Source organism: Lissotriton vulgaris, chromosome 3_2 (assembly GCF_964263255.1).
Source record: "Lissotriton vulgaris chromosome 3_2, aLisVul1.2, whole genome shotgun sequence".
Classification (NCBI taxonomy): domain Eukaryota; kingdom Metazoa; phylum Chordata; class Amphibia; order Caudata; family Salamandridae; genus Lissotriton; species Lissotriton vulgaris.
This window is the reverse complement of record NC_141690.1, coordinates 11,742,268-11,754,873: the sequence shown is the minus strand read 5'-3', so window position 1 is coordinate 11,754,873 and position 12,606 is coordinate 11,742,268. Positions and strand designations below refer to the sequence as shown.

General features: G+C 49.6%; 1 protein-coding gene across 1 annotated transcript in view; it reads right to left on the bottom strand.

The window, feature by feature from the left end:
- RFC1 (replication factor C subunit 1) overlaps positions 1-12,606 on the bottom strand; it is a 742,181-nt gene that overhangs the window by 270,226 nt on the left and 459,349 nt on the right. The window contains exon 13 of the mRNA XM_086963975.1: positions 5,519-5,852. Coding sequence (XP_086820101.1) covers positions 5,519-5,852 — 334 coding nt within the window. The remainder of the gene's footprint in view (positions 1-5,518; positions 5,853-12,606) is intronic.

Here is a 12,606-nt window from a genome sequence, read left to right as displayed (position 1 = left end):
ACAGTGCCCAGAGCAAAGCCCTGTGTGAAAAGAAAAAAAATGCTCAACACAATTGAAAAACATGCCTTGAACGGAGATCAACTTTATTTTCAGCACTCCACACAATAAAAAGGGACCATCAACCAAACTCAGCTCATAATGCCCCCATTTTCCCCTCTGCATTAAAGTGCAGGCTTTGCAGGTTAAGATGCAGATCCTGCCCCTCGCACTTTAAGAGGTGGTCGATCCCATGTCCAAAGAGGACTGCCCAAGACATGTGGAGCACAAGACTCCTCTGCCAGTCCAGCGGAATTAGGATCATCTGCACAGCTTCCTCAGAACCATATGAAGCAGAGGAAATCGTAATGGAGACTGAAGTCACGCTTCAAACACAACGCATCCCCAAGAGCTCCTTGCACCAGAGACAGCAGGCAGTGGGCAGAGAAGTGGATAATCTATGTTCTTGTGAATGGCAAACAGGTCCACTAGAGGACCATACCACATTCGGGTTAAGACACCACTCATGGTCGGCAAGATGGCACCAATGTGAGATCGCCAGCTTGCAAGTTTAAGGAGCCCGACAGATACTTTACAACCATCCAGTGAACTTCAGCCAAGGAATATAACCTAAGCACCACCAGAAACAGTAACGATTCAACCATGCCACCCCGGCTTATTGGTGTGCCACATTGGCATCATGTTGTCCATCAAGATTCGAACCAACAGATTGCAGACAGAAGCAGGCCAACTTTCTGGCCAGGCAGATCAAACAAAGCTTGTGCAGGCTAGGGAACTGCTGTAGGGGAACCACAGGCCATTGACCTCCAGTGTATCAAGAGGACATCTCTAATTGAAGTAGGAGGAATTCCTTACCACCATTAGATGGTGGATCTGCAGGTCTGAAAGACACTCTGTATGAAGGCAGTGGTTCATGTGCCACCACCGAAGGCCCAGAGTAGCCTGTGGGGTAATTCCAATATTGTCCATGAAGACTCCTCAGTTCTGGGCAAGCTGTTAGCAGAGACACGACTGGAGTGCACACATGTGCCGGAGTGTCTGGAAACAGCTAAAACGTGAGGCGAGTAGGCCAAGCAGGCACTAAACGGTCAGGGCTGGTAGAAGAGCTTCTTTCAAAAGAGGTTTGACTTGGGGAGGTCTATGGTCAAAAAGAAGGGTTATTGTGGCCTTCAGATGGTCTGACACTAGCTGCAGTGACCCTGCCTTCTGAAGCAAGTCATCGAGTTTCAAGAATACAGAGATTCTTGACCTCCAAAGATGTGCTGCAACCACTGACAAAGTAAACAGCAGGACAATCAATAGGTAGTTGGTGGAACCTACTACAAAGGGTGAGTACCTTCTGTGCGATTGTAGGCTTGGTATATGGAACCGTGTTTCCTGTAAGTCTAGGGACACTATCTGATCTTTCAGCGCTAGAAGAAAATGTGTAATAGATACAGCACCTTGAACTTTTTGTGAAGGAATGCATTCAGAATGTGATGGTCCAGAATGATGAAAAAACCTTACTTCCTGTGTTTTTCTCTGGAACAAACACCACCGCACACTGGCTTCAAAGAGCCAAAACGTCTAACAGTAGAAGGCGAGCACTGAAGCCTGAGGTGACTGAAGGAAAAGAGGAGTGGGCAGGGAAAGTCCTGAAAACCCTTCTTGACAATTTGCAGGACCTAATGGCATATTGTGTTGGACTGCCAACTTGTCAAGTGATGGGACACCAACCCCCACCAGACCACGTGCTCCCTCAAGGGCCGATTAACACAGATTTGCAGGATATGCTAGGGAATAAGGGGATAACATTGTCTATTACTACCTTTTGTAGCTCCAAAAAGGACTGACGTCACTAAAAGACCATGCCTTGGGAGGATCCCCTAACAAACTGTACTCATGGTCAACATGCTGAACTGGCATGTAGGGTAAGCCAGTCCCAAGAATAAGGCTGTGGTTCACCCCTGCCAGAAGTACTCCAGGGGAAGAACTGGCTTTCTCGATAAATAGAGGAGTGCCATTGTAGGGCAAAAATAAGGTTTACTTGAACATCTCTAGAGAACCCAGTAGAACACAACATGTAAGGCAGATGATAGCAATGGAGGAAGAATCCATGGACATGCCACTAAATCAGTTGTGTCATAGCTAGAGTGAAGCTTTGTTTCATCATACCCTGCTCATCGCACACAGCTTCTACAAGATGGTCACGAAAGTGATCAAGGAGATTCAAAATTACAATTGTCAGCAATCTTCCAAAATTAGGGTAAATAACAGAGCAGAAGGCAAACTGCGTCTGTGGTTGAAGGGCAAGACTCCCTAAATAAAAGACCGTTTCCATGGCATCAGGTTTCTTCAACTGCCTATCAAGATGGGTGGAAAACTAATTAGGGTTCGAATTGGAGTTCTGCTTAAAGGAAGGTGCCTGTACCACAAAGCTCTCCGCTGAGGGATGACATTTTGGGTACCCAGGGATTCTGCAACTGTGCATGGAGCTGCCTCTGTATATACTCTACCAAAGAAAGGTATAGCGTGCACAGAGTCCAGGGAGTCCCCAGAGGTATAGCAGAAGCTAAATTAGGAAAGCAGTTAGAATTATCCAGAGGGTGTGTTAAACATTTATTGTGTTCACTGAATCAAGAACTGATTACACACTTAGAGACAGAATCCAGACCAATCAGGTAAGCATAAAAAAAGGTATACTTATGTTTTATTTTAGAACCAAGTAGGATCTGGCACAGGTAAGTAAAATATACTCTCAAATGCAAGATGGTTCAAGGAAATGCAGATATGGTAGAATTTGCAATGTTACAGGTTTGTAATACTTTAAAATGCAGTTTGAATTATACAGTAAGTGCTTTCAGATTACTTTTCAGTTACTTTTGGTACTGGGGTGATATGCCTAGATACACCATAGGATCTCACAATACAAGGTAAGTACGTTGTATACTTTGCAATCAAGTTCTCTTTTCTCCATACAACAACAATTCAACACTTATAACATTTTTAGGCCCAAAATCTCGGAACATGGGAACATTGGAGAAAAGTGTTTGCGGTTTTCCAGGTAAGTACACGACTTACGAGTGGGAGTTTTGGGGGTTAGGACCAAGGATTCCCAAGTTCTAGATGGGCACTTGAGTTGCATCGCCAGCAGCACTGGGGTGGCCGGGCGCAGAGGACCAGTGTTAGCCATTGGAGCTTAGGGGGCCTTCGGTTAGGGACTGCTCACAAGCAGGCCACTCGGGTGTGGGAGCAAAGCTCCTAGGGTTAAGGTCAGCACTGCAGGGCCCAATGACCAGCACAAGCTGCACCACCAGTGGCACTGGGGCGGGCAGGTGCAGGGTGCAAAACGGGTACTGGGACCCTGTGCTTTTCAATGGTGACCTTCGGTTGTGTGAAGTTAGTGCAGGATCGGGCAGGGGGCTTCTTGAAGGCGACCACTGGTTGGAGAGGTAAGTTGGGATCTTGGGGGATGCCTGGACACCGTCGGTTGGGTCACCCACGGTAGTGTCTTCTGGCTTCGGGTTTTCTCATTGGCTCCGGTCGCAGTCGAGGGGACCCTTCAGGTTTAGACAGCAATGCAGGCTTCATCTCGAAGCTTGAAGGAGGTCGGGATCACCAGGTCCCACGTCAGGATCACTGGGGAGACTACGTTGTGGTGTTTGGCCACTCGAGCTGTGGGCGTTATGTGCAGAGTGCTGCAGAATCGCAGAGCTGCTGGAATCAGTATTCTGTGGGTTTGTCTTTGCTTGGGCAAATCTGGTGCTCATGAGAGACAGAGACTGTACGAGGGTTGCAGGGCAGGTACTCTGGGCTTTGGGTTTTGCTGGCTGCTGGACTCGCCGGGGTTCTTGATGTAGGCAGGTTGTAGACCGGACAGGCCAGTAGGACTGGGGCCAAAGCAGTTGGTGTCTTCTTCCTGGGTCAGCACAGTCCTTCTTCCTCGAATTGGAGAGGGGAAGGTTCAGTGTAGCCCCTAAATACTAGTTTTAGGAGTGTTAAGTGGATGTGCAGGTCGGGACCAATGGGTCGCTTCATTGGGGTAGGTACAACCCCTATTATGCCGACCAGTGGGAGGGGGCATGAGCCTCTTCCTAATTGCCCAGGTCCCTTCATCTTGAATATGGAGGGGACGGACTGAGATGTGTGCTTCACCTAGCCTCCCCCACTTGAGGGGTGGGGTTGGAAAAGGTGGGCACACCTCTCTTCCTAGTTTGATTTTTCTGTTTTTCTCACCCACAGTGGGGGCAGAACCGGAGGAAGCCAGTTGTTGGGGGCAGCAAAAGGCCGGGACAGCTTCCAAAGTTGACAGGCCTTTGAAGGTTCCCCTTTCAGTGACCCAGCCCATCCCAGAGGAGGATGCATGACACCTATGCCACGGATGTGTTTTGTTTCTGAACCCAGAAAGCAGAGGCTCTCTACACATGGGTCTAAAAACCTGTCTGGTGGTGGCAAATGGCAGGCAGCCATCCAGGAACCATACCAGGGCTGGTAGATTTTCAGGGGGCATCTCTAAGATGCCCTCTGAGTGTATTTTACATTAAATCCAACACTAGCATCAGTGTGGGTTTAATGTGCTGAGAAGTTTACTACCAAACTTTCTAGTTTTTAGTAAAGCCATTATGGAGCTGTGGGGTTCGCAATGATCAACTACCAGACCATATACTCTTTATGGCTTTAGTACACTTACACTGTCTAAGAATGGGCTTAGACACTACAGAGGTACAGGGCTCATGCCACTGTACCCTCACCCCGAGGCTAGTGCACCCTGCTAGAGGGGTAACTGACCTAGGCCTCAGGCAGTGGGTTGCAGGTATGGCACACAGGGATGTGTGCCATGTCGACTCTTCACTTTTCTCTGCACCAAAACATACAGCCTGCAAAGGCACTGTGGGTGAACAATCCGAAACTCCTGCATCCACACTATTAAGCAGCCAGAGTTTGAAGAAATTTAATGGAATCTGATATTATCCAACCTTCGAAAGTGATCTGGTCACTATTCCTAAAGCAAGGAATTGAATTAGAAACAATATGTTCTATCTGCTATGTGTTCGGAGGGGTGAAAGGGAGGGGGCTCAAAAATCCTATTGAAGCTACAATCTTACAATATCACTTTACAATCTTACAATATCACTTAGCACAGGATTTGCTAAAGTAAGCACTCAATGAAGACTAATAAAAGCAATGGCACAGAGTGCTTATGCTACTGATGGAGCACACCTGAAGGTCAACATAGCTTTCTGTGCTTCAAAGAGCCCCCACAGACAAGTCTTTTCAATAAGTTATTCACCTCACCACACTAAAGCATTTCCAGGATCACATAACTACCCTCACTAAAAGGAGAAACTGAGGCTATTCTTCTACTCATGCACATGAAATGACAGAACAGATAGCATGATTCACTTAAATGCACATCCACTGTCCTCAACAAAGGAGCCTGCAAATGGGTCTTTCATTCAAAAAACTCTGAAACATTTAAAGTGGCCATAAGACAGCCTCCCAATGATTTACAAAGCAATTAAGTAAATACATTAATACTCACCCACAGGTTTTTTATCTGATGTATTGTTCATATGCCAATTTTTCAGCCAACGTAACAGTTTGTTGGCACAGCTCTGGTCCCCTTGCTGTCCAATTACTGTCTTCAAAGACGACGGCTTGTACTTGTCAACCCACAGTAAACTACTACCTTTGCTTAGACACTCAGGTTTTGGAGCTAATCTTTCCTGCACAGCAGTTTTAAAAACATCACAGGTTTCTTTGGTATCAGTTAAGCAATTTTTATGCTTCATATCCTCCTTAGTGGGGCTTCTTTTTTTCTTTTCAGGTTCATTTTTTTCAGGGGTCTTCTCAAGTTTTATTTTGGATTTCTTTACCTTAATAAATTGGACATGAATATTTATTAGAAAACATATCCGAGGCAAAGATGGATTCACCTACTTAAATAAACACTTTTCTATGATAAGGCTGTACTTGATACGCATCTCACATTGAAATTAAGTATGCACATACAGTATTTTTCAATGTAGGAGTAGTACTCAAAAATAAAATCTCTTCAAAGACAGCTGACAGTATGCCATTGATATACTTTTAAAATACATTGTTTTGCATTGGTTTAAGTGCATTTCAGGTCCTCTGCATCACCTTTTTTGTTTTCATATACTACTAACAAAAAACTGTACAATGGCTTTGTATATTAAATCAAATGTCAATGTGTAGATAAAGGAAGTAAAATTAAGTTGGAGGAAGGCTGGAGTTAGAGAGGGACTTTCTTCTACCCTCCAGTCGCTGGGCTAAGAATCACATATGAACAATCCCAGATCTCCCAACTTTCTATAAAAATCTTTAAAAAAAAAAAAAAAGCACCTCTGCAGGCTCTTTCACCTGGACGGATCATTCCCTTACTGCTAGGTCATGTTACAGTCAGCGGCCTTGATAGTGATGTAGTTATTGGAAACATATGTTATAAATGTTCTACATGAACTAGTCCGATGCCTCAGGTGGGGAACAGACAGATGCACCCAGTACATTTGTTGCCCCACGCAAGAGAATAAGTGGTCTGAGTGCACCATTTTGACAACTCTGGCAGCTCCTGTATTGTCGAAACACTACTGTCTGGCCACTGGGTACGTGTCTTGCTGAATGGGGCCTGGATTGTTTCACTATTTCTCTCCCCCACCTCCGCACTGGGGCATCCAGGCCTGGGCCCATCTCCTCTGCTTGGTGGGAGACACTGACTGCGAGGTGGTGTACCTTTCCCAAGGCCACCAGATGATATTTTAGGTGTGGAGGAGAGCCCTGCCTGCGACAGGCCCAACGCTGTGTGGGACACAAACATATACGCAGCTGAACTGGGCGAACAAAGTATAATGCTATAGCAGGTGCAAGATGGCCGCCTGGTAGGAGCTCCTGTGAGGAGCTCCCAGTGCTTGGGATCCCATTTCGGGCATTATCCCTGTTAGCACCCACCAGCACGACGGAAAGAAAGCATAAAGAGTAACTGGATTGACTACTGGATTGCCTATGGTCCGGATCAACGGAGGCTGGAGCCTGAAAAGCCCTGCGATCGGACTGCCGAGCCGACACTGCGGACCATCCTACCACCAGCCCAGCATCGGAGCCAAGGCGGCATAAGAGGGCCCCCCCGGCGCGTTGCAGGGGCGGCTGAAGCTCTGGGAGACTGGTAAGACATCGCTCGAAGACACCGGAGGGCTGGAAGAGGTGCCCCCTGTGAGAAGTTGGCCCGATATGCAACGTTCGCTATTCTAGCGACCGCTATGTATCGTTCCAACGACCCTTATGGTGTTTGGTTGTAAGTCAACCTATAGACCAGCTATCCTAGTAGCGTGGATACGAGCAGTCTAAGGCTAAAGACTCGAGAGGGCGCGTTAAGCCAGCTGTTTACCACACATGTACCCCTTGAACACCCAGTGAAAGGACACCACACAAGTGTTATGAAAATAAACAGTATATTTATTAAGAATCACAACAGCCCTGTACTCTTTATGAGGACAGGGTACTAAGCACAACCAAATCTCTTTAGCAAATACTTCAAGTGCACGTTTAAAGACAAGTGTCCGAGGACACGGAAAGGTTAAGGCAAGTCGGAAGCGAGGGACTCGGGACCCTAGAGTAAGGAGGCTATGCAGGCACCGAAATGCCGAGTTACCTAGCCACGAGGGCTGCGGCTGCAAGTCTTACAGGCGTCGGGGTCTTCGCTGACGAGCCAGGAGCCGGAAGAAAAGGAGTTGCTGGCCGGCGACCAGTGGTGTATAGTTCGTAGAGATTGATGAAACCTGAAAGCAGAGGGGACCAAGTTCGTACTACTAGCCAGTAGTCAGAGGGTACCAGGAAGGCACCGGTTGGCCGTCACCTCGACCAGGTGAGTGGGCGACGCTCGGCTCTGCAGTCTCACGGACCAGGAGGCGTTGTCGGCGACCACGGTGGAGGTGCGAGCTGTCCCACGACGGATGTCGCTGTCGGCGTCTTGGGTGGACCAGGAGGGTCCGGGGTGCTTCTCGGAAAGATGGAAGCAAGGGCCAGTCTGGAGCAACCAGACCGGCAGTGTTGATTCTTGGTCGTCGTCACGGAAGGGCACAAGCCAGCGGCAAGTGACCAGACAACGTGCTGAGCAGCGAGCAGAAGGGCCCCACGCAGATCGTGGAGATGCTGGGAGACTGCACTTCGGTGCTGGAGCGGCTCAGGGTCGGGGCTTCTCGGACCCCAGAGCACTCACCAGAGAGTTACCTCGATGGTCGTGCTGGTTTTAAGAGCGTGCAGGTTCTGATGATGGCCGGTCCCTCGAGGTCTCGTCGCACCCACAGATCACAGCTGAGCTGATGACGTGGGTAGAGGTCAGAGGTGCCAGGGAAGCCGGTTCTCGTCGAGCTGGGCCGTCGGATTCCTTGAGGAAGGACTTACAGCAAACCGCAGAGTTCTTAGATGGTGCCCGCTGATGCAGGGTGACTACTCCTTAGCCACAAGGGAGAAATCTTAAGAAGAGTCTTGAAGTCCTTTCGTAGAAAGTATTCTTGATTCAAAGATGATCTAATTTGGAAGGGTCCCCGCTCCGGCCTTTATCCTAAAGAAAGGGGTGGGTACATGACTAGGTCCTGCCCTAAGGGTGGGACCAGGAAGGGGGGTAGTTACACCCCTCTCCCCTGCCGGACTTTCCCCAGGCCAGGGCTGTCGCCCCTGGAACTGGTTCTAACCGGCAGATGCGTAGTGAGCACCGGGGTGCCACTCCGCAGTCACCTTCTCGCAAAAGCCCTACCTACCCAGAATACACAAACCCTGTCTGGGACGGTGCGAACACCGCCCTTGACAGGAAACCCTTTGTCCAAGTGCTCCTCGCTGGAAGGACTCCCAGCAGCAGGAGGTCAGACTTGTGTCTGTGGTGGCAGCATCCATTTTGTGGAGCTGAGGCCTTCGTTAACTTTAACCGGGGTTCACAGTTACGTACATGTCGTGTCCCTCTAGAAGGGCGGAATGCTAACCTCGTCGCCAGAGGTGGTGAGAGGGCAGCATCCCGATTCGTATGACACCTTACTCGACATGTCTTGATAACGCGACACCGGAGTTACCGATGTGGTACGCGTTATCATGGAACAGCCATTGGGTCTCGATTCCGCAAGCTGCAACCGGGCTCGGCTCGGGCCAGAGCTTAGTTCACGCGAGCCCATGCACTCTGCCTTCAGGATTGTCAAGGCCTGCCATAGGAGTGACTGATAGGAACTCGGGTGTCCATTGGAGGGTTAGATATAGGGCTACTATATCTACAGCAAAGGGTGATTACACGACTTTGCCCCAGCTGTCATGCAGCCAGTTGTGTCAAATTTAGGAGGCCAGCCAGGGGTGGCATAATACATGCTGCAGCCCCTGACGGCCCTGGGTACACCTACGCCCTGGGTTACAGGGTCTGATAAGGTGGCCCAGTACCAATTGGTAAATGCACCTAGGGTACATCTCGTAATTTATAAAGAGAACAGCCAGGCTGTGGGTCTGATTGGCAGGCCCACAGCCAGAGGAAGTCGTAAACCAGTGAAACAAAAGCAAAAAATCTGGGTGATCATAGGATTGCAGACCCTACTCTCCTACATGACCCCCCCCCAAACGTCGGAACAACTAACTAACCTTGACCAGGTAAGTCTTCTTGTTCTAAGTGGAAATATCTGGAGAGCCCATCGGCATTGCCATGATCAGTACCAGGTCTATGTTCCACTGTGAAGTCCATCCCCTGTAGGGAAATGGACCACCTAAGCAGTTTGGGGTTTTCACCCTTCATCTGATTTAGCCACAAGAGGGGCTTATGGTCGGTCTGAATCTTGAAGTGAGTGCCAAACAAGTATGGCCTCAGCTTCTTCAGGGCCCAAACCACAGCAAAGGCCTCCCTCTCAATAGCTGACCAATTCTTCTCTCTAGGGGTCAGCCGTCTGCTTATAAAAGCAATGGGCTGGTCTTGACCATCAAAATTCAGTTGAGAAAGAACAGCTCCCACACCCAACTCAGAAGCATCTGTTTGGACAATGAATGGTTTGGAGTAGTCCGGACTCTTGAGGATAGGCGCCGTGCACATGGCCTGCTTTAGGTCATCGAACGCTTTTTGACAGCTCGCTGTCCACTGAACCTTTTTTGGCATTTTCTTACTTGTCAGTTCATTTAATGGTGTCACGATGGACCCATAGTTCCTGACAAACTTCCTGTAGTATCCAGTCAGGCCCAAGAAAGCTCGAACCTGAGTCTGGGTGGTTGGAGGAGCCCAGTCCCTGATTGACTGTATCTTGCTCTCCAGTGGCTGAACCTGACCTCCACCTACAAGGTGGCCCAGGTATACAACCTGTGTCTGCCCTATCTGGCACTTGGTGGCCTTGATAGTGAGACCTGCTGCTTGCAGTGCCTCTAACGTCTTCCGCAGGTGGACCAGGTGATCCTCCCAGGTGGAGCTAAAGACAGCAATATCGTCAAGATACGCCGCACAGAAGTCATCCAGCCCAGTAAGGACATGATTCACCAACCGTTGGAAGGTGGCAGGTGCATTTTTCAGACCAAAGGGCATCACCACGAACTGATAATGCCCACCAGGGGTTGAAAATGCTGTCTTAGGCTTGGCGTCCTCAGCTAACCTGATTTGCCAATACCCAGCTGTCAGGTCAAACGTGCTTAAGTAGTTGGCCGAAGCCAGCCTATCAATAAGCTCGTCTGCCCTTGGTATTGGGTGGGCGTCAGTCTTAGTGACTGCATTGAGACCCCTGTAGTCTACGCAGAACCTCATCTCTCTCTTACCACCCTGGGTGTGAGGTTTCGGCACTAGAACTACGGGACTAGCCCAAGGGCTATCCGAGGGTTCAATGACTCCCAGCTCCAACATTTTCTGCACTTCACTTTTGATGCAGTCTCTGACGTGATCAGGCTGCCTGTAGATTTTACTCTTTACGGGCAGGCTGTCACCAGTGTCGACTTCATGGGTGCACCAATCGGTCTGACTGGGTGTCAGAGAAAACAGATGTCGGAACGACTGAAGAACCTGTTTACAGTCGCTCTGCTGATGGTCGGAGAGGCTGCCGCAAAAGACAACACCATCTACCGAGCCATCGTCAGGATTCTGAGAGAGCAGGTCGGGGAGAGGGTCACTCTCCTCCTCCTGTCCCTCATCTATGGCCATGAGCAAACTCATGTCCTTCCTGTCGACATATGCTTTTAGCCTGTTGACATGAAGCACCCTGTGGGGGCTCCGGGGAGTTCCCAGGTCGACCAGGTAGGTGACCTCTCCCTTTTTCTCCAGGATGGTGTGGGGCCCGGACCATTTGTCCTTGAGTGCTGCTGGGGCCACTGGCTCCAACACCCACACCTTCTGTCCGGGCTGGTAAACAGTCAAGACAGCCTTTTGGTCATGCCAAGCTTTTTGGAGTTCTTGGCTGGCCTTAAGGTTTTCGGATGCCTTCTCCATGTATTCAGCCATCCGCGAGCGGAGGCCGAGCACATAGTCCACTATGTTGGCTGCAGGCTTTTTGAGAGGTCTCTCCCATCCTTCCTTCACCAAACACAGGGGTCCTCTTACAGGATGCCCGTACAAAAGTTCAAAAGGGCTGTAGCCAACCCCCTTCTGTGGGACTTCTCTGTAGGCGAACAAGAGGCAGGGGATCAGGACGTCCCATCTACGCCGAAGCTTTTCCGGTAGTCCATGAATCATCCCTTTTAGGGTCCTGTTGAATCTCTCAACAAGCCCATTGCATTGTGGATGATAGGGTGTAGTGAACTTGTAGTTGACACCACATTCCTTCCACATAGCAGTTAAGTAGCTCGACATAAAGTTTGCACCTCTGTCGGAGACGACCTCCTTAGGGAAGCCCACTCTGGAGAATACTCCAACTAGGGCTCTTGCCACAACAGGGGCTGTAGTGGTCCTAAGGGGAATAGCTTCAGGATACCTGGTGGCATGATCCACTACCACCAGTATAAACTTGTGCCCTGATGCTGTCGGTGGTTCCATGGGACCGACGATGTCGATCCCCACCCGTTCAAAGGGCACCCCCACCACAGGCATTGGTATAAGGGGGGCCTTTGTCGTGCCACCTGACTTACCACTGGCTTGGCAAGTGACACAGGAGCGGCAAAACTCCTTGGTATCTTCGTTCATGTGAGGCCAGTGAAAGTGCGAGACAAGCCTGTCCCACGTTTTCGTCTGGCCTAAGTGACCTGCTAAGGGAATCTCGTGGGCCAAGGTAAGTAGGAAACCACGCTGAGACAAGGGGACGACCAGCCTCCTGGTCATGCCAGGCTTGGGGTCTCTTGCCTCAGTGTACAGGAGTCCATCTTCCCAGTATACCTTGTGGGTACCTGTGGCGTTCCCAGCAGCCTCAGCAGCAGCCTGCTGTCTGAGGGGTTCAAGAGAAGGGCAGTCTAATTGGTCCTTCCCCAGATCTTCCCTTGAGGGTCCCCCTGAGCCCAAGAATTCAACTTGATCAAGTTCGAACTCTCTCGGCTCAGTTTCCCTCAATTCCTGTAGGTCAGCCTCCTCTGAGACTTGATCCTCGACCTGGGGCAAGGGGGAAGGCGCAGCCTTAACCCTACTGCTCTTTTTCTTGGGAGGTGTCTGGTCCGTTGTTCCAGGATCCAGCACCTGTTCAGTGG